The 26,761-nt window shown below is 40.8% G+C and overlaps 2 protein-coding genes across 3 annotated transcripts in view; one reads left to right on the top strand and one right to left on the bottom strand.

Moving 5' to 3' along the window:
* TXK (TXK tyrosine kinase) overlaps positions 1 to 1,245 on the top strand; it is a 77,104-nt gene extending 75,859 nt beyond the window's left edge. For both annotated transcript variants that reach the window (XR_013417841.1, XR_001444768.3), the window contains one exon: positions 535 to 1,245. The gene's annotated coding sequence lies outside the window, so the exon portion shown is untranslated. The remainder of the gene's footprint in view (positions 1 to 534) is intronic.
* An 18,087-nt stretch (positions 1,246 to 19,332) lies between these two features.
* Positions 19,333 to 26,761, bottom strand: part of NIPAL1 (NIPA like domain containing 1) — a 29,340-nt gene continuing 21,911 nt past the window's right edge. Inside the window, exons 4-6 of the mRNA XM_078003371.1 lie at positions 26,383 to 26,473; positions 24,449 to 24,609; positions 19,333 to 23,930 (exon numbers count right to left, since the gene is read on the bottom strand). Coding sequence (XP_077859497.1) covers positions 23,320 to 23,930; positions 24,449 to 24,609; positions 26,383 to 26,473 — 863 coding nt within the window. The 3' untranslated portion in view covers positions 19,333 to 23,319. The remainder of the gene's footprint in view (positions 23,931 to 24,448; positions 24,610 to 26,382; positions 26,474 to 26,761) is intronic.

Here is a 26,761-nt window from a genome sequence, read left to right as displayed (position 1 = left end):
TGTGGTGGCTCATGCTTATAATCCCAGCACCTTGGGAGGCTGAGGTGGGAAGATAGCTTGAGTCCAGTTTGAGACCAGCCTGGGCAACAAAGTGAGATCCCGTCTCTACCAAACAAAACAAAACAAAAACTAGGTGTAGTGATGTAGTCCCAGCTACTTGAGAGGCTGAGACAGAAGCCCAGGAGGTCCAGGGTGCAGTGAGCCATGATTGTGCCAGTGCACTCCAGCCTGGGTGATAGAGCGAGACCCTGTCTCAAAAACAGAAACAAGTTTGTATGAGATGCTAGTCTGTTTCTGAGATTATCACACCCCCTTTCCTATGACTCCTGTTATGATGAAGAGAGATAGAAGGCTCCTATTACTGAGATCTCAATTCACATAATATGTGAATTTATATAAGATAGTCTAGCTCAAGAAGACATGAGACTACGAAACAGCAAAAGTGGACAGAAGGGAGGTTAATGTTATGACATAGGAAATAATGTAGCATCAATATATGGATGCAGTAAGTTGCCCTTTCCATGTTTTACTCAGCTTGGAAGTGCCAATTTCTCTCAAAAAGAAAGAAAGAAAGAAAAAACCCAGCAAAGCCAAACTCTGAAAAGCCAGGACTGAGTATGGAGCATCTGCCATCACTATAGATGTACCAGGTACAGAGCAAAGAGTGACACCCAGAAGTAAGTCATTCTAAGAGGGCAACAACTATGACAGCGCCTGGCACTTCTAAGAGGGTGCAGCACTTCTAAGGTACTGGGCAAGCTCTATTCCTTTTGTTTTAACACCTCAGGAAAATTTGAGATACTAAATTAGGAACAAGAATAACTGGGGGTATGTCTTAGGTAACTAAGAGTCCAGATAATGTGTGAATTTTGAAGGTGCATGAAAAAAGATTTACCATTCTTTGTTTAACTAAACAAAAAAGTTTCTTTAAGAGGTTGTCAGCCAGGCACAATGGCTCACGCCTGTATTTCAGCACTTTGGGAGGCCAATGCAGGTGGATCATCTGAGGTCAGGAGTTAGAGATCAGCCTGGCCAACATGGTGAAACCCTGTCTCTACTAAAAATACGAAAAGTTAGCCAGGCGTGGTGGCATGTGCCTGTAATCCCAGCTACTCGGGAGGCTGAGGCAGAATTGCTTGAACCCAGGAGGTGGAGGTTGCAGTGAGCGGAGACTGTGCTACTACCCTGTATCCTGGGCGACAGAGTGAGACTCTGTCCAAAAAAAAAAAAAAAAAAAAAAGAAAAGATACAACTTCTCCTGGAAGGGAACTATGTTTTGCAACCAATCTTAATATTAGTTACTGATATGAGGATTCTCTGGGTCATTTGAGGTGAAGATAGTGCAATATTTAAACAGCTCTGCATAATAATTGAATAGGAGGTTTAGGGGTTGATTGTAGAGTCCTAAAAAGGAGAATATAGGAGGTCAACAGACAGAGAGGAGGCTCAGAAAAATGGAATTAATTTGGAGGCCAAGAAGAATATACAATCAGTGAAAATAACCTTTTGGCAAGAATAGATAAAGGTATTTAGTAAACTTTTTATTGAAGCACAACACATGGTACCACCATGATATTGGTAACATGGTTGAACTGGCAAGCAAACTGATGAGATCCAACAGCATTTAGCCTGGCACTAAATTTGCTTAACTTTGTAGTAGGATACAGGACAGGAAATTAAGCATGCATGATGCCTGGGTCCCTCCTCACCTGCCTAAAGAGCGTGCATGATTGCTGGGGATGAGGTTGTGGTATGTGGGGTTCATCTTGATGCAAAGAAACTTCTACTTGAGTTTCCCACCAGTCATATAGGCCTACAATTCACAGGTCTCCCAGCCCCATGTACTGTCCCATAGATTGTAGGTTTCACAGTACACAAAGTTTCTGTCCCTGGCACCCAACATTCCAAATTTGTCTTAATTTGGGTCATTTACAAGAAACTTGTGCTGGGAGAAGACAAACCTACAATTTCCCAGGCAGGCTTAGTTCTGGGAGAAAAATGGTACAGACCCGCTATTAACTCTTTGCTCACACATACATAAAGAAAAGTACACAAATCGTGAGTATATTCATACTGGCAAAGTGAATACATCTCTGTAATCAGGCTCAGATCAAGAAATGATGCATTCTGGCCAGGTGTGGTGGCTCACACCTGTAATCCCAGCACTTTGGCAGGCCAAGGTGGGCGGATTACTTGAGGCCAGGAGTTCGAGACCAGCGTGGCCAACATGGTGAAAACCCCACCTCTACTAGACACACATACACACCCACAAATTAGCCAGGTGCAGTGGTACATGTGTGTAATCCCAGCTACTTGGGAGGCTGAGGCGCACAAGCAAGAATCGCTTGAGCCTGGAGGGCAGAGGTTGCAGTGAGCCAAGATGGTGCCACTGTACTCCAGCTTGGGCAACAGAGTGAAACTCTGTCAAAAAAAACAAAAAAAAAAAAAAAAAAAAGAAAAGAAAAAGAAAAAAAAAAAAAGAAAAAAGAAAAGAAAAAGAAAAAAAAAAAGAAAAAAGAAAAGAAAGAAAACATTCTAGAATTTCGGAAGCCATTCTGTTTCCCTATTTGTCACTAACCCAAGAGTAATTAATAGCCTGAGTTCCAGCACCTTGGATTTGTATGGGCTATTTTAAAATGTTCTATAAATGGAATTTTATGGTATGTACTCTCTTGTACCTAGCTTCTTGCACTCAATAATATGTTTGTTTCATCCATCTTTGTTGTATGTAGTTGTACTTCATTTATTCTCATTTTTGCATTGTCTTGAATTGTACAATTATTTTACATATTTATCTATTCTAATTTCAATGAATATTTGAGTTATTTCCAATTTTTAACTTTTTAAAAAAATTATACATTAAGTTCAATAAACATACATATGCATGTATCTTTATAGTAAAATAATTTATAATCCTTTGGGTATATACCCAGTAATGGGATCGCTGGGTCAAATGGTATTTCTGATGCTAGATCTTTGAGGAATTGCCACACTGTCTTCCACAATGGTTGAACTAATTTACACTCCCACAACTATGTAAAAGCATTTCTATTTCTCCACATCCTTTCCTGCATCTGTTGTTTCCCTTGTAAGTTGTATTCCTAGGTATTTTGTTCTCTTTGTAGTAATTGTGAATGGGAGTTCACTCATGATTTGACTCTCTATTATTGTTGTGTAGGAATGCTTGTGATTTTTCCACGTTGATTTTGTATTTTGAGACTTTGCTAAAGTTGCTTATCAGCTTAAGGAGTTTTTGGGCTGGGATGATGGGGTTTTCTAAATATACAATCATGTCATCTGCAAACAGAGATAATTTGACTTCCTCTCTTCCTTTTCGAATACCTTTATTTCTTTCTCAGTTTCCCTTGGCTAGGAAAAGGGATTCGCTTCCCCCTTGCGCTTCCCAGGTGAGGCAATGCCTCGCCCTGCTTCAGCTCTCGCTGGTCAGGCTGCACCAGCTGACCAGCACCGATTGTCCGGCACTCCCCAGTGAGATGAATCTGGTACCTCAGTTGAAAATGCAGAAATCACCTGTCTTCTGTGTCATTCACGCTGGGAGCTGGAGGTTGGAGCTGTTCCTATTCGGCCATCTTGGGCATGCCCTCTCTTTCTCTTTCCTGATTGTCCTGGCCAGAACTTCCAATACTGTATTGAATAGGAGTGGTGAGAGAGGGCATCCTTGTCTTGTGCCAGTTTTCAAAGGGAATGCTTCCAGCTTTTACCCATTCAGTTATACTGGCTGTGGGTTTGTCATAAATAGCTCTTAATATTTTGAGATATGTTCCATCAATACCTAGTTTATTGAGTGTTTTTATCATGAAGGGTGTTGAATTTTATTGAAGGCCTTTTCTGCATCTATTGAGATAATCATGTGGTTTTCGTCATTGGTTCTGTTTATATGATGGATTAAGTTTATTGGTTTGTGTGTGTTAAACCAGTCTTGCATCCCAGGGATGAAGCTGACTTGGTCATGGTGGATAAGCTTTTTAATGCGCTGCTGGATTCAGTTTGCCAGTATTTTTTGAGGATTTCCGCATGGATGGTCATCAGGCATATTGGCCTGAAATTTTCTTTTTTTGTTGTGTCTCTGCCAGGTTTTGGTATCAGGATGATGCTGGCCTCATAAAATGAGTTAGTGGGGAGTCCCTCTTTTTTTATTTTTTGGAATGGTTTTGGAAGGAATGGTACCAGCTCCTCTTTGTACCTGTGGTAGAATTCGGCTGTGAATCTGTCTGGTCCTGGGCTTTTTTTTTTGGATGGTAGGCTATTAATTACTGCCTCAATTTCAGAACTTGTTATTGGTCTATTCAGGGATTCAACTTCTTCCTGGTTTAGTCTTGGGAGCGTGTATGTGTCCAGTAATTTATCCATTTCTTCTAGATTTTCTAGTTTATTTGCGTAGAGGTGTTTATAGTATTTATTCTCTGATGGTAGTTTGTATTTCTGTGGGATTAGTGGTGATATCCGCCTTATCATTTTTTATTGTGTCTGTTTGATTCTTCTCTCTTTTCTTCTTTAGTAGTGGTCCATCTATTTTGTTAATCTTTTCAAAAAACCAGCTCCTGGATTCATTGATTTTTTGAAGGGTTTTTCGTGTCTCTATCTCCTTCAGTTCTGCTCTGATCTTAGTTATTTCTTGTTTTCTGCTATCTTTTGAATTTGTTTGCTGTTGCTTCTCTAGTTTTTTAAATTATGATGTTAGGGTGTCAATTTTAGAACTTTCCCACTTTCTCCTGTGGGCATTTAGTTGTATAAATTTCCCTCTAAACACTGCTTTAGCTGTGTCCTGGAGATTCTGGTACATTGTGTCTTTGTTCTCATTGGTTTCAAAGGACTTATTTATTTCTGCCTTAATTTTGCTGTTTACCCAGTAGTCTTTCAGGAGCAGGTTGTTCAGTTTCCATGTAGTTGTCTGGTTTCGAGTGAGTTTCTTAATCCTGAGTTATAATTTGGTTGCACTGTGATCTGAGAGATAGTTTGTTGTGATTTCTGTTCTTTTGCATTTGCCGAGGAGTGTTTTACTTCCAATTATGTAGTGAATTTTGGAATAGGTGTGATGTGGTGCTGAGAAGAATGTGTACTCTGTTGATTTGGGGTGGAGAGTTCTGTAGATGTCTATTAGGTTCGCTTGGTCCAGAGCTGAGTTCAAGTCCTGGATATCCTTGTTAATTTTCTGTCTCATTGATATGTCTAATATTGGCAGTGGGGTGTTAAATTTTCCTACCATTACTGTGTGGGAGTCTAGGTCTCTTTGTAGGTCTCTAAGAACTTGCTTTATGAATCTGGGTGCTCCTGTATTGGGTGCATATATATTTAGGATAGTTAGCTCTTCTTATTGCATTGATCCTTTTACTATTATGTAATGCCCTTCTTTGTCTTTTTTGATCTTTGTTGGTTTAAAGTCTGTTTTTTCAGAGACTAGGATTGCAACTCCTGCTTTTTTTGCTTTCTGTTTGCTTGGTAAATCTTCCTCCATCCCTTTATTTTGAGTCTATGTGTGTCTTTGCACATGAGGTGCGTCTCCTGAATACAGCACACCATGAGTCTTGACTCTTTATCCAGTTTGCCACTCTGTGTCTTTTAGTTGCGGCATTTAGCTTGTTTACATTTAAGGTTAATATTGCTTTGTGTGAATTTGATCCTGTCATGATGCTAGCTGGTTGTTTTGCCCATTAGTTGATGCAGTTTCTTCATAGTGCCCTGTGAGTTCTATTGTTTTTTCCCTTTCAGGATGAGCTGCCCCTAGTCCTCTGCTTCTGTCGGGCATAGAGATCCCCCTCACAGAAGTCCTCCCTGCTGATTATGGGCTCAGTCCCCAGGGCCTAGCCACTGCTCTCTAGAAAGCCATATCCCTTAGTGCTCAGCCTCTCACACATTCTGGGACCACTTTGCCATTCTCAGTGCTGTAGAGCTTGGGCCTTGACCCTTAAAACAAAATTATTTTGACATTTGTTAAAATGATATGGGAGACTTTATTTGAGAATATTTCAAATAGTAGAGACACACTGAACTCAGCTCTGACTATAGCAAAGACAGCTGGGGTCAGTAGGGGATTTTTGCTAAACTGGCTTAACAAGATTCTAACTAAAGGCAGGTCAAGGACTAAGATATTAAGATATCAAGGATGAGGAATTTGATCAGATATCAAGGGTTGGGGACTTCTGGCTCAACTGAATTAGCAGGATTCTTGCTAAAGCCAGGCCAAGGATGGACCTAAGATAAGGCCTAGATAAGAAGAGGGCTTGTAGAAACGTTAATTAAAATTTGATCAAGAAGGGAATCTCTTACCACCCCTCATATTAACTGCCAGTCTCAGGAAAGCCAGCCTCTCACCTCCAGATCAGCACATTTCTGTTTCATCTTTAAGCACCACCCTCAACCCACTCTGGATGTCACAAAATGATATCCAGATTGTCTTCACTGGATCTAAATCTGAAACACTATTTTCATTCTGGGAAACTTAGGTGTTGTAAGAAGCACAAACCTTGTGAATCACAATCCTGCCCTTTTCTCCTGGGATGAGAGCGGGGAAGGAGATGCTTTATTACTTCTTCCAAACTTTCAAAACCAAACAAAATGTCTTTTTATCAGTGAGTTGCTTTTCTCTTAAAAACATATGCAGTTCCTTTACCCACATTGTACTTGTGCTCTTTCCTGTGTCTTCCCTGAATTGTGTTACCATGGGAACATCTTCTAGACACTAGCAGCACTGAGGGTGCAAGTAGGAGCAATATGCTTTTCAGGCTTCCAAAGGACAAGGTGTGTGGTTTGTGCAAGGGGCAGTTTCTCAACTCTCTTTGGAGAATCTTCTTTGTTCAGACTCTAGTTTCTCCAGATCCAAGGGTTCTTGGACCTCAGCACAGTTCACATTTTGGGCTGGATAATTCTTTGTTGTGGGAGGATGTGCTGTGTATTGGAGGATATTTAGCAGCATGTTTTTGCCTTTACCCACTAGATGCCAATACCCTTCCCCCAGGAGAAACAACCAAAAATGTCCCTAGAACATTGCCAAATGTCTCCTGGGGGGTGAGAACCACTGATTTCATTACCAAAGGATCTTGACCTGGGTTTAAGGAGGTTCATGGACTTGGATAGAGAAAAAACTACATCTTTATTTTTATCAATCTCTAAGCTTTAGCATTTCTAAATGTGAATTCACATTTAGAATTATGGGGTAAAACAAAACTCCAGTACTTTCTATGTGAAGTTTCTGGGACTTTGTCAAAATATGAAAAACTATTATTTTCATATCATGTGGGAGTTGTTTCAACTTTCTCAATTTACATTCATCACTACTTCAAAGTTGTGATAGTTTTTAGAACTGTCACTAGATCTTGTCATTTAACACATAAAAAGACATATTATGAAAGCACACATTTGTTTTATAAATATTTTGATAACTTCATGTCAATATAATTGATTTCCTTTTTAGTTCTATGTACTTCTATTTTATGTGTTTAAAAACATTATTCCAGTTAGGCATAGTGGTACACGTCTGTAGTCCCAGCTATTCAGGAGGCTGAGATAGGAGGATCACTTAAGCCCAGGAGGTCACGGCTGCAGTGAACTGTTTGTGCCATAGCACTCCAGCTGGGGCAACAGAGCAAGAACCTGTCTCAAAAAAAGGAAAGAAAAAACACAAAAATTATTCCAAGAAGGAGTATGAAGGCTTCTCCAGACTTCTAAAGAGGTCTGTAGCATAAAAAATGTTCAAAACCCTTCTGTATCCAATACGATTTCTGAATCTGGAGGGAGGTTGGGCCACACACAGCCAATCAGCCACTTACTGTTGACTACAAAGCAGGCCCATGAAGATTTAATTTTGGCCAGTCCTGCAAGCTGTTTCCCTGATGTGCATATCCAGCGAAGCCTTTTTCACCCCAGATATTGTTGTGACTGGTCCTTGGTTCTGGTTTGCATGTCCCCTTTTCTCCTGGCCTTGAACCCTCTATGGTGGGATCCAAGATGTGATGAGTGAAGAGCCTCAACTGCCCCCATGTTTGGCAGCAGAGAGAGAGAAGCTGGCTCCAACCACCCCCTCCAATTGGCCTTGGGTTCATCTTCAGATGAGCACTTGAGCCTCTCTTTTCCTCTGGAGCCACACCCAGCTAGTTGAAGGGAGATAAAGTGGGTGAATCATAACTCTCTGGAGGCGGGGTGGCTCCATGCCACTTTCAAAACAAAACAAAACAAAATCCAATTTGAACTGGCATGTTTGGTTGTTACCACCAGGCAGGGTGTGCTACTGGAATCTAGTGAGTAGAGACCAGTGATGTTGCTAAACATTCTACAAAGACCACACCCCCCCCCAACAAATAATTATCCAGCTCAAAATGTTAACAGTGCTAAGGTTAAAAGGGGTATCATTAGACCCTGTGACTGTGAAGTCCAGGGATGCAGACACTCACCCTGTTATCATCCTTCCAGCTCCATTTCTCATGTCTCAGACTGCCTCCACTTCCACCCCTCCCAGATCAAAAGTGGATGTTGTGGTCACATACCTTACCTTGACATACTATACCATCCAGAGGGAGAGAACATCTCTGTCCCAGCATTTCCACCAGAGTCCTGAGGTTCTCTCTGACTGGATCAGATCCACACGCCCTCCAGGAACAAATCTCTGTAGCTAGGGACATGGAATGCTTTGACTGGTTTGGACTTGGGCACATGTTTCCACAAGAGCCGGGGCTGAAATCCATTTACCTTGAAAATAGAAAATGAGAGCCATTCAGAGGGTCTGGAAAGGGGAGTGATAAATGCTGGAATGATAATCAACAAATACCAAATGCTCGTCTTTTCCCAATTCCCCTCTTGCTTTCTGGCCATTTTGCATGTAGTCCAGCATCTTTTCTTTTTTCTTTTTCTTTTATTTTCTTTTTTTCCTTTCTTTTCTTTTTTCCTTTCTTTTTTTCCTTCTTTCTTTTCTCCTTCCTTCCTTCCTTCCTTCCTTCCTTCCTTCCTTCCTTCCTTCCTTCCTTCCTTCCTTCCTTCCTTTCTTTCTTTCTCTCTCTCTCTCTTTCTTTCTCTCTCTCTCTTTCTTTCTTTCTTTCTTTCTTTCTTTCTTTCTTTCTTTCTTTCTTTCTTTCTTTCTTTCTTTCTTTCTTTCTTTCTTTCTTTCAGACAAGGTCTCACTCTGTTGCCCAGGCTACACTGCAGTGGTGTGATCTTGGCAACCTCTGCCTCCTGGGTTCAAGTGATTCTCCTGCCTCAGCCTCCAGAGTAGCTGGGATTACAGGCATGCACCAGCACATCCAGCTAACTTTTGTGTTTTTTGGTAGAGATGGGGGTTTCACTGTGTTGGCCAGGCTGGTCTCAAACTCCTGGCCTCAAGTGATCTGCCTGCTTTGGCCTCCCAATGTGTGGGAATTGCAGGTGTGAGCCACTGCACCTGCCCCCACCATCTTCTCTAGTAACAAATTGGAAGGCTTCGGTTATGACCTTTGTTTTTCTAATGGAAATTAGCTCAAACATGATGAGTAAGTTGGGAGAATGTTGTCAATATTTAGTGCCGGTTGGCCAGGTTCAGTTTTCTCTAGTACTTTCACATTTTGAAGTGATCTGGGGGCAAATTTTCTCACAATTAGACAGCCTTAACAATATAAGAAGATCTTAAGAAAAAGCTGACAATCCTGTGCAGGTACCTTCCTTGAGTGCAAGTAGTGGTGGATTTGGCAGCTTCCACTGCATGGAGCTGTCTGGGAAAGCTGAAGATGCAGTTGAAGAATCTGCTTGGATTGGAGCAATGTGCTCGGCTTCCTTTCTGTACCTGGACCTACAACCTCACTGAGCTCACCTCCTGCTACTCTCCCATTCACCCGTGCGGCCCCTGGCCTCCCTGCTGCCCGCTGCCCATGCCAGGCCCTTCTCATCTCAGGGCCTTTGCACCTGCTACTGTTCCCTGCGCTGGCAATGTTTCTGGATCTCTACATGGCTCGCTTCCCCATCTCCTCCAGGTCGTTGCTCAACTGTCGTCCTCTCCTTGAAGCTTTCTTTGACCACCTCTGATTAAAATCGCAACCCCACCTGGACATTCCCTGTCTCCCTTCTCTATATCATTTTTCTCTATAGCTCTTAACATTATATCACAAATCATATACATTTTTAAAACCTATTTCTTTGGTCTACTGTCTGTCTTTTATCCCCACCCTCTTTCAACTGTAACATTTGTGAGGGCAGGTATTTTTGTCTGTTGCATTCACTGTGGCATCTCTAGGTCCTAGAACAGGGCCTGGCATAGAGCTGAGCTAAGTGAGTATTCACGGCATGACCCAGTGAAATAAAAGTAGCGGGATCACCCAGAAGCTTCATTTCCCGGAGATGTGAGATCCAATCTGGTTGGTAGCCTCCTTTCAGGATTCTGGGCCAATCCATTGCATTTCTGTAGAGCAATGGGCTGTTTTTTCATCTGGTTCCACGTGACAACCTCAGGTGGTCATTGGCCCTTCTTCTTTTTGGTATAGATCTTACTTTTTCCAGAACAATTTGGGTTTACACACAACTTTCTGTATCTCCCTTTCTCTGTTTAAATAGACAAAGAAAAATACACTATGTTAGGGACTAACATCAGATTAATAGAAAAAAAAGACACCTGAATACATCTATGGAGAAATACAAATCCATATTTTATAAACAGATAAATACTTTGGGCCGGGCGCAGTGGCTCACACCTGTAATCCTAGCACTTTGGGAGGCCAAGGCGGGTGGATCACCTGAGGTTAGGAGTTTGAGACCAGCCTGGTCAACATGGCAAAATGCCATCTCTACTAAAAATACAAAAATTAGTTGGGCGTGGTGGCAGGCACCTGTAATCCCAGCTACTTGAGAGGCTGAGGCAGAAGAATCACTTGAACCTGGGGGCAGGGGCTGCAGTGAACTGAGATCGTGCCACTTCACTCCAGCCTGGGCAAAAAAGCGAAACTCCATCGCTAAGAATAATAATAATAATACTTCATAGAAGAAGCTGATTATTCTTATGTCTACAGCAGGAATGGAAATTTCCTCACACTACTGTTAGATAGAGCTGTAGCTCTTTTATTTTGCCTGTAACTTCTGTAGATTTCCTCATGTGTCCCTACTGGCTGGGTAGGGCTGGGGAAACTTGATTGAGCTTAACCCTACAGCTTTAGCTCAGTGCAATAATGAAAATATTCTCATTCAGTAAAATGGGTAGGCTCTCAGGTCTTGCTTTTCCTTTTCTGTTTCTGCCCAACATAGCATCTGGGTAGGGTAGGGAAAGGGGTAGCTTTATCTACGAGTGACATTCAACATAATTAACTGATTTGACACAATCCATTGGAGTGGATTCTAACAGCTAGCAATTAGCAGCCCTTCCAATGCAGACTGTGACTCTCAGCCCTGGCAAGGTGACCTCAGAGTGGTGAAGTGAATTGGAAGGGCTGTTTGTGTTGGAGCTGTGTCCCTTGGCACCACTGGTCTCCTCAAAGTTTCTTATCATCCTAGTTGCTGCTTACCCTGCTAGCCTTCATAGGTGGAGTTGGTGACTGGTGTGGACTGGTCTTTCCTGACTTGGCCAGGGCACAGAAGTTCTCCCTGGCTGACTTAACCTCACCCCAGCTCTTGCGGGCACGGCAGGCTTATGGTGTAAGTTTAGTCTCTGCCACAGCCTTCATTGGCCCCTCAGCCTGGGCTGCAGGTCACCTTGCTCTTGAAGGGTGAGTGCCATGTCATTTCTCTGGGAAATGACTCAGCTCAGCTGCTTCCAGAGGCCCATCTTGAGCACATGTGGGAACTTCTGGGTCCTGTCCATACCACACAGGGACTGAGAATAGCTCAAAAAGCTAAAACTTGACAATTTTGCACTCCTGTCTCTACCCTCACTCCCCTGCTGAATCAGGCTGTGCTGCAGAGTTTATCCATGGCTGCTTTCCAGACAGTTTGTGGGGCAATTCCCTCCAGGAATCCGAATATGAGGCAGAATGCAAGCCTCCCTGCCCTTGCCAGTACCCTCTACCTGGCCCTCCTGCCCCTGCAGTATCTTTAATCCCTCTAACACCACTCTCCCTGTTCTGCCCGCAAACCACTGGGCTGGAGAATGTGGGTGTTTCACTTCCTCTTCCTGGTGCGGTTTTCACACACTAGAATGATCTGAAAGCTTTTCAAAAACACCATTGCCCATGTCTCACCTTCTCATCCCCCTCCATCCCCCCAGTTCTGATTTAAATGCTCTTAGGGGGACCCAGGCATTGGTAGTTTTAAAACCAAGCACCCTAAGTGATTCCAATGGGCAGCCAGAGTTGAGCGTCGCTGTTCTGGGGCAGTTGTTCTTAAACATCCCTGCTTATTAAAATCTTCTGGGAGCTTTAAAAAATCCCGATGCCCAGGCTGCACCCCAGGCCAATTAAATCAAAATATCTAGGGAAGTCATTGGTATTTTTAAAGACTCCCTGGGCTATTCCAATGGCAAATGTGAAAACTAGGGTTCTTCTAAGCCAGTTCTTCTCAAACTTTAATGCATTAATACATGCAGTCACCTGGGGACCTGGTTAAAACATAGATTCTGATTCAGGAGATCTGTGGTGGAGTTTCAGATTTTGAATTTCTAACAAGCTTTCGGGTAATGACACAGGTGCTGGTCCTTGGACCATATCATTCGTCCCAGGGCAGCATTTGTCCCCAACTCCCTTAACTGACAGGATTTCAGGAAGAGGAAAACTAGCTTGTGGGTAAATAGAAGTCTTCTAAAAGGATTATACTCATAATATATGGCAACAGACAGCTTCCCAGTGGACGCTGGGTTTATATTCCAAAAGTCACCCACAACTCTTTATTCTTCGTGTTTTGGAAGGCTAAAATACTCAATTTTTTGGACCCTCTCATAGCAAGCATACCACATGAGAAAGTTCTGTGTAGTGAGATATAGCCAGAAGTGCCTGGGTAGGGCTTCCTTTCCCAAATACAAAGCCCATATCTTAATAGAAGGAAAACAATGTTTGTGTCTTCCTGCTTGGAATATGGCTTTGGGACCTGGAAGTAGAGCACCCATCTGTGACTCTGAGGAAACAGGCATGAAGATGAAGCCCTGGAGACAGGATTGCCAAATAAAATATGAGACAACTGGTAAATACGAATTTCAGATAAAACATGAATCATTTTTTAGTGTAAGAGTTGTGGTCACCCTCCATATTGTCGTCAACCCCAGAAATGGATGAACCTCTTACCCTAAATTTGGTTCAAAGATTGGGATTATTGATGCCATACCCCAAGAGGATATGAAAAGGTTTATGACTCAAATAATGGGGCTTTCTGAGGAGCACAGGGCAGGCTCCAAAGCAGGTCTGAAAATAGGTTGAGCGAGTGGGGAGGGCAGGCTGCCTTGCGGTTTTATGAAAGGGCTGAGGTCAGTGTGGTTTGAACTTCCAGTTGTCACGGAAGAAGGGAATGCTTTGACTTTCTTATCATCTTGACCAGGTGTAGGGCAGAAGGGGCAGGGGCATGTCGGGGCTTGCAAGTTGTCAGCAAATACGGAAAACAAAGTCAGACTCTTTATTGCCATAACTATGGTACAAATATTTTATGGGACATGCTTATACTAATTTTTTTTTCATTTTTTATCTGAAATTCAGGATAAACTGGATGTCCTGACCTGTGTTTTTATTTGCTAAATCTGGCAGCTCCACCTATGAAGTAGAAAAATAAAAGAAACCTGGTCCCTCCTAGTGTTCTTGAGATGTTGCACTGATTCTGAGTTGCCCACTTCCAGACTTGTTATATGAGACAAGGCATTGGTGGTTTTAAAAACAAGCACCCCAGAAATCAGAGTGCTTTATTTAAGTCTTAAGAAACAAGACTTAAGTCTTATTCCTAAGTGTTACATTTCTTTTGACTCTTCTGATGGCAGCTGGTGGGCTATCCACTTAGAAATCTTTATCAAGCCCTTAATTATATTGATGACTCTAATAGGAATGGCTATTGTGGATGCCAAGGACGGCCAGCATTCAAATGCAGCTTTGCTACTTCCTAGCTTCCTAAGTTCTTCACCAACTTGTGCCTCCTCTTCTGTAAAATGGGCATGATAACCCATATTTCACAGAGTTGTTAGAATTCAATAAGATTGTGCATGAAATACTTAGAACAGTCTCAATACTTGATAAGTCTTAGCTAATATGTACTTATTTATTTGAATTAGTTGAATTGCTTGTAGTGAAAATGTTATGGACTGAATATGTCCCCTGTCTCACCCAACCAAATTCATTATGTTGAGATCCTAAGCCCTAATGCAATGGTATTTAAGATGGGGTCTTTGGGAGGTGATTAGGCTCAGATGAGGTTCTGAGGGTAAAACCTTCATGATGGGATTAGTGCCCTGATAAGAAGAGATGTCAGAGGTCGGGTGTGGTGTCTAATACCTGTAACCCCAGTACTTTGGGAGGCTGAGGAGGGTGGATCAAGAGGTCAAGAGATTGAGACCAACCCTGCCAACATGGTGAAACCCCATCTCTACTAAATATACAAAAATTAGCTGGGTGTGGTGGCACATGCCTGTAGTTCCAGCTACTCAGGAGGCTGAGGCACGATAATTGCTTGAACCCAGGAGGCGGAGGTTGCAGTGAGCAGAGATCATGCTGTTGCACTCTGGCATGGCGACAGAGTGAGACTCTGTCTCAAAAAAAAAAAAAAAAAGAAGGTGCCAGAGAGCTTGCTCTAGTCTCCTTCCCAGCTCTCCCTCCCAGCTGGATGCACAGCAATAAGGAGGCTATCTGCAAGCCAGGAAGAGAGCCGCACCAGAATGGAACCTTGCTGGTGCCTAATCTTGGACTTCCAGCCTCCAGTGTTGTGGGAAATTTCTGTTGTTTAAGCTACCTAGTTTATGGTATTGTGTTAATGGCAGCTCAAGCTGACTAATGCAAAGATATTCTATGTCAATTTTCGTGTAAATACCTTAGATATGTTATTAATAGCATTGTTGAATTCCTTATGTTTTTCAAGAAAGTATAACTCTCATTGTTAGGGGAGGGTGGGAGCAGATTATGTACCTTATTTCAAAGATGGTTAAAATCTAAGAAACTGAGAACAACCACAACCACAGAATGTGTATATCATTATTTCAGCACTTTTCTAAAAGCAACTCTGAAATTGGGATGTGACTTCTAATAGGCAAGGTCTTGGATTAGATCTGTGGTTTTCAACCCTAGTTGCATATTCAAATCACCTGGGGAGATTTTAGCAAATATTGTTATCTTGATCCTATCCACCCTCAGATGTTCTATTTAATTGGTCTGAGGTGGGGCCCAGGCATGAATCAGACAGACCTAAGGAACAGGTAATGTAATTAATTAATTAATTAATTAATTTGTTTGTTTGCTTGTTTGAGACAGAGTCTTACTCTGTCACCCAGGTTGGAGTGCAGTGGTGCAATCTTGGCTCACTGCAACCTCTCCTCCCAGGTTCAAGTGATTCTCCTGCCTCAGCCCCCTGAGTAGCTGGGATTAAGGGCGCCTGCCACTATGCCCAGCTAGTTTTTGTATTTTTAGTAGAGATGGGGTTTTGCCATGTTGGCCAGGCTGGTCTCGAACTCCTGACCTCAGGTCATCTTCCTGTGTAGGCCTCCCAAAGTGCTGGGATTATAGGCATGAGCCACCGCCCCAACAGGAATAGGTAATTTTAAAGTAGATTTTAAAACCCTCGCAGGTGAAGGTAGATGTATAGCCAGGGCCAAAAACGTTAGATTAAATACTTTATAAACAAATGTTTATTCTGGGTTGAGGCTTCTTGTGAGGTTTTTTAAAAAGTGGATCAGGATATCCACTTATTGTGAGGTTTTTTAAAAAGGGAGAAGGATATCCCCTCAATGCTGATGACTAACAGCTTTTCAATAGGCTATCCCTGGTTAACTTCGTGTGTTTTATCTAGTTTCCCTGCTAGTTCACTGATGGACAAGGGTTAAAAGCAGTTGTGTCAGCCACCAGAATAGCTACGAATCAAAACAGTAGAGCAGAGGGAATACAACGCTATGTAACAGAGAGCCAGAAACCCTATCAGGGAGTTTGTGGCTTCTCCTCACTTGATTTCAATAGTATCAGGACTCTGGAACAAAATACTAGAGGTGCTGAGAAACTGGTGGAATTCTATACCATGTATCTCATCAGGAGGCTGTGCTATATGCAGAATTCCATGAAACCTTAGCAAAGAGCCAGAGATTCAAGTATTTTAAAAGGAGATTTTTTGTTTTGTGGAGTCTGCTGGTTGATTCGAGAAATGACAATCAGGTGAGTGTATTTCTGACTAAAGTCAGTGTTATCTGGTCTATTTGTTAATGAAATTGAGCATGTTTCTGCTTAGCTATGTATTTTGCATCTCACCCTTTATGTTCTCATTCATGATGGTGAAGTCACCTTTTAGAGACATCAGACACATACATGTATTTGATGGCAGTGTTTACTCTTCACTCGGTTGGACTGTGAATTGTTCAGATATTGTGAAAGTAGATCATGTATTTACATTGCAGGTATTTCCTTTCTCCAGCCCCTGCTATCCCACACTGAACAGCGAAACAAAGAGTGTAACACTTTATCTGGTTTGACCAGTTCCTCCACGCTTTTTACTTTTCCTTTTTGCTGCAGGTTAATCTTCAATCAGCAGGTCTCCCTGTAAGAAGTGGAACTGTTTTGTGTAACCTGAATTGCACTGAATTCCTTAGGTCTGTCTGATTCTAAACCAGTTTGGTTCTTACAGTGAGAAATCAACATGGCACTGATGCTGGTCCTTTTTGCCCAGGTAAACTTGATACAGTCTGTTTCAGTATTGGCTGAAAAGACCAAATCACCATTATTTAAATTCATGCCCTGAGATCCTGAAAGCAGAGACTCAAAACTGATAGAAAGCCTTGCCTTTTAAAAATGTGCATGCGACTACTCAGAAGGAATTAAGTTCGAGCAAGCTAACAATGGTAAACAAAGCCTCATTTCATTCTTCCCGTGAGAATTTGCTTTCTTTTTCTTCCAAGTCTTGCCCATTCTAACCCAGCTTTACAGTTCCACGGGTTAAGGAGAGGAGAGATTTCTTTTATTGAAATACATTTTTATTGAAAACTCTTGTTAATACAGTGAAACATTAGCAGTGAACACAAAGGCAAAAGTGAATTGAGCGACAAAGAGGCCTTTTGAGCTGAAGGGCTGAAACCGCCTTTGCAGAATATAACTAAGAGGATTGTTGCGGTGAAAGATGTCTGACCTAACTGACTCCATCTTGCTTCCAACCTCCAAGCTGTCCTTGTTCATTCCTGGGCATAGGCCGAACTAACTTTGGGAGGAACTTAGTTTACATTTTAACTTTGAAACAAAAATGCTAACAGCCCTTTCCCAAAACAAACCCTTTCTTGCCTGTGGAATAGACTGCCTTTGTAGGACTAAAGAATTCACCACAAAATTTTAAATTATGGTTTACGAGTCATGCAGCTGGATGCTACAAAATTCTGACCCTCCCCAAATTGCTCCTGGGGCTAACATCACTACTGTAAAACCTAAGATCAGTGCTTGAGAGATTTTGTAGACCCTGCACCTGGTGGATCAGCTGGCACCACCCAGATGGATACACCGGCTCATTGGGTCTTGTGGCCCCAACCCAGGAAATGACTCGCCACGAGACAGCTTCTACTCCCTATGATTTCATCCCCAACCCAGCCAACCAACACTCCTGACTCACTGGCCTCCCACCCACCAAATTTTCCTTAAAAACTCTGATCCCCAAATACTCGGGGAGACTGATTTGAGTAATAAAAAAAACTCCTGTCTCCGCACTAGCCAGCTCTGCTTGAATAACTTTCTCCATTGCAATTTCCCTGTCTTGATAAATTGGCTCTGTCTAGTCAGTGGGGCAAGGTTGAAACCACTGGGCAGTTACAAAGGTATTTTGCCCAGTCCTGAAACAATCTGTGTTATTGGCCTTGAGCTATGGGACATGTTTGAGTTTATTTTTTGGATGTTTGCGAGGCACAAATAACTCAGGGAGGAGCCATATGTCATTACCCAGGATCCATTCTAGAGGTAATGTAGAGATTTGTTGTTGTTGTTGTTTTTTGGAGAATGGAGCTTCACTCTTGTTGCCCAGGCTGGAGTACAATGGCATGATTTCGGCTCACCGCAACCTCCACTCCCAGGTTCAAGCAATTCTCCTTCCTCAGCATCTCGAGGAATTACAGGCACATGCCACCAAGCCTGGCTAATTTTTGTATTTTTAGTAGAGATGAGGTTTTGTCATGTTGGCCATGATGAAACCTCCAGGCTGGATGAAACTCACCTGAGCTCCTGATCTCAGGTGATCTGCCAGCCTCATCCTCCCAAAGTGCTGGGATTACAGGTGTGAGCCACTGGACCCAGCCTCTTTTGGGGTCTTTAGACAGGGTTTTGCCCTGTCATCCAGGCTGGAGTGCAGTGGCGTGATTATAGCTCACTGTAGCCTACAATTCCTGGCCTCAAGGGAATCTCTTACTTCTGTCTCCTAAGTAGTTGGAGCTACAGGAACATGCCACCACACTTGGCTAATGTTTTTAAAAATTTTTGTAGAGACAGGGTCTAGTTTTATGGCCCAGGCTGGTCTCAAACTCCTGGCCTCTAGCAATCCTCCCACCTTGGCCTCCCAGTGCTGGGATTATAGGCTTGAGCCACTGGACCCAGCCCCTAGATAATTTAAGCAAAGCTGTAGTTCCACAGAGCTAGAAGAAAACTCACTGAGGGTTTATAAAGCATGGTGCTAAATACATTTATACTAGTTATTGTTCTGAGGGGAGATGTTATTATTAACAGCTTTGAGCTTTTGTTCAATTTGAAGGATTAGAGTTTCTTTTAAGGTGCTTTTGTTTAAGCTGTTACATGGGAGATGGTCTTGCAGAGAGGCTTTTAAAAACAAATTTCAATTTCAAGGGAAGTGAAATAGCAACATTAACATCAGTGCAGTTTTGTTTGTTTGTTTTTTGAAACCCTGAAACGTTTTTTATTTTTTGAAATGAGTCAGAGTCTTGCTGTGTTGCTCAGGCTGGAGTGCAGTGGCACAATCTCAGCTCACTGCAACCTCTGCCTCCCAGGTTCAAGCAATTATCCTGCCTCAGCATCCCAAGTAGCTGGGATTACAGGCGCGTGCCACCATACCTGGTTAGTTTTTTATATTTTTAGTAGAGACAGGGTTTCACCATGTTGGCCAGGCTGGTCTCGAACTCCTGACCTCAAGTGATCTGCCCTCGGCCTCCCAAAGTGCTGGGATTACAGGCATGAGCCACGGGCCCAGCCTGAAACTTTCCTTTTAATCTCAAAACAAAATGGCAATACTTTTGCCATTATATATGCTTAACATTTATAAACTAAAAACTGAACTCAAAAGCATAATTAAATCATATTTTATTGCAAATGAAAAATATACAAACATTTAAGATTTATAAACTTTCTAAAATGAACAGTATAAACACTTGCAAAATATAAGACTTCATGAACAGTTTATTCAAAATATTTGAGAATATTTCATATATTCATATGTTTTTCTGCAAAGCTTTGTTGGAAGGGGAAAATAGCATTTAGTTCAGTTTTTCTGGTTTTATTAAGAAAAATATTTTTGTTGGAATACTTTTGTATTGGCGTTGAGATAGTACGATGAATTCACTTTCACTCGCATTATTTAAAATGAGATAATGTGACAAATTGAGAAATGATGAACGTATAAAAATCGGCACTCAATGGTCCTTAAGTCTCTAGTGACAAGACTGTAAGAATTCAAATGCTGATTCAAAGAAAAGTAAATTTTACTAAGTGCCTATTATCAAGCATAATGCCAGATCCTTTCCATATATTTAATACTTTAAAATATGTGTTAATTTCATGTGCTAAATCTAAAGGGTCTTATGAAAATTGTGGAATCTGAACTTATAATAAATAACCATTGACCTAAGAATAAAATTGTAAAACAAAAGTATAATGAAACTTATCTTTACAGAAGTAGGAAAATCTTTCCATTTGTCCTGTGTGAGCACAACTTTGTAATCCTTAACGACACACATGCAGATATTCGCATAAGAAATTTTAAGATATGTACATGATGACAAAGTATTAAAATATATACATAAACTACCAGTTAAGACTAATAGTCTGAACATAGGGATCCAGCATTTTATTCTTCCTTAGACAGTATCTTCCCATTTGGGATTTCTTTTTTTTTTGAGATGGAGTCTTGCTGTCACCCAGGCTGGAGTGCGGTGGTGAAATATTGGCTCACTGCAACCTGCCCCTCCTGGGTTCAAGCAATTCTCTGTCTCAGCCTCCAGAGTAGCTGGGATTATAGGCACCTGGCACCATGCCTGGCTGATTTTTGTATTTTTGGTAGAAACAGGGTTTCACCATGTTGGCCAGGCTGGTCTTGAACTCCTGACCTGATGATCTACCTGCCTCAGCCTCGCAAAGTGCTGGGATTACAGGTGTGAGCCACTGCACCCAGCCAAAAATTTTTTAGTGTTAGATTTGCAATAATAGTTTGGTTTTTTTAAATGCATTTTTTAAAATGCATCAGTAACTTTTATGTAGACAGTTTTCAAATATTTCATTGTTTCTCAGCATACTTCAACTCATTAAATATTTCACAGTCTTCCTCCTGGGCATGCATACATGTCAACACCAGTTCAATTTCCTGTCCAGGGTACACAATGAACCTTGTGTTTGGGAACCTTTGACCTGCTCATAACGTACCAAGGGCAAACAGTTTGTAAAAGGTGACACAAAGAAATGTCTGAAACTTAAATTCACCAGAACAGAGAATCAGCAGAGTCCCAGGTTGGATGTCAAGAAAAATGCCATTGATTTCCTCACCAAGAAGGTGTCCTAGAGAGATCAATAACATTCTTAATATTAAAAGAATATTAAAATTTCTGCAATTTTCAAATACCACTTTATCAGAAGATACTATTCTGGGGCAGGGTCTCACTCTGTCACCTAGGCTGGAATGCAGCGGTGCAATCATAACTTACTGCAGCCTTGAACTCCTAAGCTCAAATGATCCTCCTGATTCAGCCTCCTGATATTTTTTACATTTTTTAGAGAGGTGGGGTCTAGCTTTGTTGCCCAGACTGGTCTCAAACTCCTGGCGATTAGAAATCCTCCCACCTGAGCCCCGCACAGTGTTGGAATTACAGGTGTGAGCCACTGCCTAGCCAAAAGATACTTTTCCTACAAACTTGTGTTCATAGCTTATATATCTGATATACAAGTAAAGTGAAACAGCAATCAACAGAGTAAACACGTATATGACCTGATGTATCAACCCATGGACCTTCCATGATTATTGATTTTCAAAAACGTAGAATGCATTAGAATTACACTCAACACTAAACTATGCTGAAAAGACTATAATGGATAATGGAACATTAGGGCCTTGCAGCCATCTCAGGTAGGTTGTCATTGTGAACATCAGTCATTGTTTAACAGAACTGCGGAAATGCCGAAGTCAGTTTAATTGAATTCCGAATAATAAAGTTTACCATTATTACCTTGGGTAGTCTTGAACTAGCTTAGAAACAAAAACCAAACCTAATAACATTTAAGGTTAGAGCAGAAAAACATTCAGTCAACCTGCTTTTTTTTTTTTTTTTTTTTTTTTATGACAACTTTTTGGTTAGGATTTTTGTTTTGAGAAAAATAAGATTAGTATAAAAATAAGATAGCCAATTTATTTTCCATAAAATCAATGTGACAGAAAATCTGTCCATTACATTAAAGACCACCAAAAATGTTATTCCTGCCATGCATTTGAAATGAGAGAGGAAAATTTTATAAACGTTTTAATGTGCAAAAAAGGTATTTTCCTGCAGTAGCCCCTGAGATCTTAGTATTTTGTTTGCCAGGAAGTTAACTTTCTATCCTATTAGAATATACCTATTTTTAAAGGTTAGTAACTAATTATAATTTCCTTAATAAGGGTGAAAGTGCAAAATTTCAAGAGAGCCCTTGTGATACTTTGTTCAGATTTTTCACAAAGATTTTTCTAGTTGCTTCCAGTCTGTGGAAAACCCACTCTTTAGGGTTAAAACATTTGAGAGCAATTGAAGTGTAGGATACCATCCTGAATAATGTAGCAATCTTTTACAAAAATCTCTATATCAACAAGAAAAATAACCTTTAGGATAATACTAAAAGAAAGGAAAAAAAAAATGAACATAAGTGACTCCAAAGCTGAATTCACCCGGACTTCTTCAGAAACTCCATTTTGTCCTATGTCTTCCAGACCTGAGTTACTTAATGGAACCTGTGAAAACAATCACGCGTCTGTGTTTTTGTGAGAAGAAAACGTTTTCCTTTATGTGAAGTACTTTTCTCTTCCTACGTTCTCCCTCTTTAACTGGTGGTAAATTCCTATGGTATGTCGGTGAGTCACAATTCATAAACTCTTTATGGGTGGCTGTGTCTTGTGTATTCTAGCCCACTAACAAATAAAGCAGGCTATTTTTTTTTAATTTCTTTTTTCTTAAAATAACTAATTAATTATCTAGTTTAAGAAGGAAGGTGCAGAAGGAAGAACAAAGCACCTGTGATCTCACTTCTCAATTTAAAAAAAAGTTTTTTAAAGCAAAAGCCCCTTGCCCTTTTTCTTCTTTTTTGAGACAGGGTCTTACTTTGTCACCCAGGCTGGAGCGCAGTAGTGCAACCTGGGCTCGTGGCAGCCCCAACCTTGCAGACTCAAGCGATCCTCCCACTTCAGCCTCAAGTGGTTGGGACTATAGGTATGTGCCACCATGCCTGACTAATTTTTGTATTTTTTGTAGAGACAGGGTCTCCCCTTGTGGCCCAGGGTGGTCTCAAACTCCTGAGCTCAAGTGATCTGCCCGCCTTGGCCTCCCAAAGTGCTAGGATTACAGGTGTGAACCACCATACCTGGCCTCTCTTCTCAGTTTTAATAATTTGAAATTATGACTCAACGGAGAATATGACTGATACTGTGTCTGTCAGAACACTGCTAACTTTATATTGGTGAATGACTGTGAGTCTAAAAATAGCCACCAAAGAAATGAAGAGCCACCTGGCAGAGACAAAGATATTGTGACCAGAAGAAGGAGATTATTCTGAGACACACATAGCACTTTGACTTCTTTGATCCTTAGAGAGTATTTCAAAGTTTGTAGAAATGAAAAGCAGCAGAAGTCTTCTGGAGGATAATCAATTTGATTTTCAAATTCGACTGCCAAAAAAATGGCATTTTTACATGGCCTCACATCTAAATTAGTTAAAACTGTAAAAATGCTAACTTTCCTAGCATTTCTTCCAGGAAGCAAGCATTCATTTTCCTCTTCGTGTGTCTCATATTGGTTAAAACTCAGTGTTTCTAGAGACTTCAGTCATCAGTTCTACTAAACAAGGTAACGTCATCATTGTATCCCGGGGCTGAACACTCCAAGTTCTCTAGTAAAACATAATTGTTTTCATTGACATTCAGAGAGATGGCTTCTTTCTTAGCAGTGGATGTAAGCTCACTCCAAGTAATGTCAGTATTTTTAAAAGCATGTAGAAGGAAGATGCCAATGATAATAGTGAAGAATCCACTCAGGGTCCCAATGATGTCTCCAGCTGTCATGCCATACCACTCTTGGAATAAGACGGCAGAGCAAGTGACTACCATGGATGTGAAGAATACATAATAAATGGGTGTCACAAGAGAGGTATTAAAGGTGTCCAGTGCCTTGTTGAGATAGTTAATCTGTGTAGTTACTGAAAGCACAAGTACAGCCAGCAAAACAAAGACCAGAGGATGTTTGTAAACTGGCTTCCATTCTGTCAGCTCCTTAATGGCAATTCCCAGGCCTTTGACAGAAGAAACTGAAAACGCTCCAATCAAGGAACAGATTGAAATATAAACCAATATATTGGTCTGTCCTTTCTTTGGAGCCACAATCAAAATCAGCACCAAGGAGATCACAGTTATGATCACAGCAAAAGAAATAAACCCTGTTAGGAGGAGAAAAGAATTTGACGTTAGAAAATGCTCACAGGATTATACCTTTCTGAAATCTTGTTAGTCATGAGTTTAAGAGCATAGGTATTTTAGAAATAGAAGTGAGATCAAATTAAAAACAACATTATATTGCATAGCTCTCAATATTTTACGAAGAATTTTCACAAACGTATCATTTAAATGTCACCAATACCACTATGAGCTAGGGCAAATATTATCAGAGTAATTTTTTATTTTCAGAGGAAGAAAGTGGCAAAGAATTGATTTTGAATATGTCTCTTGCCTCTACCATCGCCATCTCTCCCTTTCATTGTGTAAGACGGGAAGCATGAACACAAAAATAAGTTCTGCCATCTTTTCAGGAGAAATAATAATCAAACCTCACTGTGTCTCACAACCCACAATGCAGCCCACAATGTAGAAAGTTTATTACAATATTATTACAGATACTATTTCGTGAGGAGAGAAAGTGGAGCAGAATTTGAGTGGTTCTTTAGGGTGAATCACAGACCTGGGTCTCTCAATTTCATTTCCATTTCATGCAAAGATGTGACTTCCTCTTCTTGTGGGGCATGGATAACCATCACAGTTGACCCCAATATACTTAATATGCAGCCTATTTTCCCATGAATGTTCAAGTGTTCGTTTAAAAAGTAGGAAGATAATATTGCACTGTTGGGAGAGAAAAAATAAAAAATCACTATAGTTCAATTACCTTTGGATCCCATGGCAGCTCAGAAGTCACACTGTGGTACATGCCACCATATATCCCAATGAGCTGACTGGAATACGCTATATGACACTGAAAACCCGAGATTGGTTTGAAACTCAGAACTGATGGGCAAATATGCTTCATTGTTTTTATATCTAAAAAGCTATAATATTCTATATCTTATAATCTTCCAGTGATCTTACAAGAGGTTCTACTCAAGTCATTTTCAATTTACCCATCTTTTCCTGTAAAGCCAAGCAAAATAGAAAATCTTTTATTTCTTACTGGCATGATACATTTAGAATATGTATGCCCATGGATATTTCAAAGAAAGATATATTCCTAAAGAAAAATTACTCTGCTCAGGGCTAATAATCAGCTAGTTCATACCACTACAATCAAACGGACCAGGGGTATTCAATCTTTTGGCTTCCCTAGGCCACACTGGAAGAATTGTCTTGGGCAACACATAATACATACTAACAGTAATGATAGCTAATGAGCAAAAGAAAAAAAATCACAAAAAAACTCATAATGTTTTAAGACAGTTTACAAATTTATGTTGGGCCGCGTTCAAAGCTGTCCTGGGCCACATGCAGCCCATGGGCCATGGGTTAGAGAAGCTTGACGCAGATTTTCAAAATATCAAAATACTTTACCACCTGCTACTGCTCTGATACTTAGACCTATCCGGTACTCCTAATATTTCAGTTGCTGTGGTTTCTGCAAACCAGCCTTCTTCCTCTAATGCCCTGTATCCCCATGAAGGCAATTAAGTGCCCATCTGTCCTCAAGATTATGATCAATTCATTACCAGGGACTTTCCTAAAGTTGCCCTCATGTGGCCACTTGTAGGACTGCAGCCTTAGTGAAGACTACTGTTACTACAACTAGCTATTCATTGCATAGACAAGTGTTCGAAGTGCTTTATGTGTATTAACTCACTTAATTCTCACAACAATCCTATAAAGAAGCTAAAAAGAATTTAGTAGGCTCAATCATAAGTTTTCTACTAGAGGTTGATAACGAATAGAAAAGAAAAAGACAAGAACAGATAAACATGTATATGCTTATTAAACACATTCATTTGGGATCATAATAAACTCAGAAAAATTAGGTCCACATTCCATGAAATAGGAAAATTATTCCTGTTTCCAGTACTAAAGATACCGGGTCTCCAAACAGAAGTATCCAGCAAACAATGCAAGAATTTTAGTGAGAGTTAAAATTTAACCAAAACACCATGCTTTTAAAAGTCCTCTGATAACTACAGTCATTAACCACTATGATGAGAAAAAGAATTGACAGGACTCTGGCAATTTGTTCTGATGAGAGATTTAAAAAATCTTCTATGCTTCATTGCATTGTTACAAATGTAAAACACATTTATGTTAGTAGGAAATCAAACTCACTGTGTCTTAGGTTTTTAAAATAATAATGTGACAGTCTATTTCCTATTTCTACGGTTATTGTCTTCTCAAGTTATTTTTGTGATTTCAGGCAAAAAAAGTATTATTCTCACTTTATGAATGAGTAAACTGAGGCTGAGTGACTTGTCCAAAGCTTCCCAGGAGTCTCAGAAATAATTTGGGTTCATCTAGACTTTTAGAGCCCAGGTTGGTCTAGATTTGTGTGTTTGCTTTTAGATATCCATAGCCGTATGTTTCTTATGGTTTAAGTTTATCTTGGTCTTAAAATACCTACAGAAGCCAAGTTCCTTGTTGCTCACATACCTTATAAGAACACTCAGAGCACCCAGAGGGGTGACCAAGGTGGCAGGTGCAAAAGCATAAGCAGCAAAATTTGCAGCTTCTCCTGCTCCCACTAGAAAGCAAGCAGAGATATTGACATAAAAAATGGGCTTGCTTGTCAGAAGAGAAAAACAAACGAGTCATGCAAAGCAGTGGACTTTTAACCCAAAGACATGGGAAGATGTAGCTAAAAAGAATGATGTAACGTGTTTTATAGCGGGTAGGAGATAATTAATATTAAGAGATGCAGACAAACTGTAATACCAGGTGATACAAACTCAAAAGATGCAAAAAATGGTGACAGATGAGTACCCATTTTAAATGGCTTTCAATAGAAATTTTTAGCTACTGAAGACACATT

This window comes from Macaca mulatta, chromosome 5 (assembly GCF_049350105.2).
Source record: "Macaca mulatta isolate MMU2019108-1 chromosome 5, T2T-MMU8v2.0, whole genome shotgun sequence".
Lineage (NCBI taxonomy): Eukaryota > Metazoa > Chordata > Mammalia > Primates > Cercopithecidae > Macaca > Macaca mulatta.
This window is presented reverse-complemented; position numbering and strand designations above follow the sequence as displayed.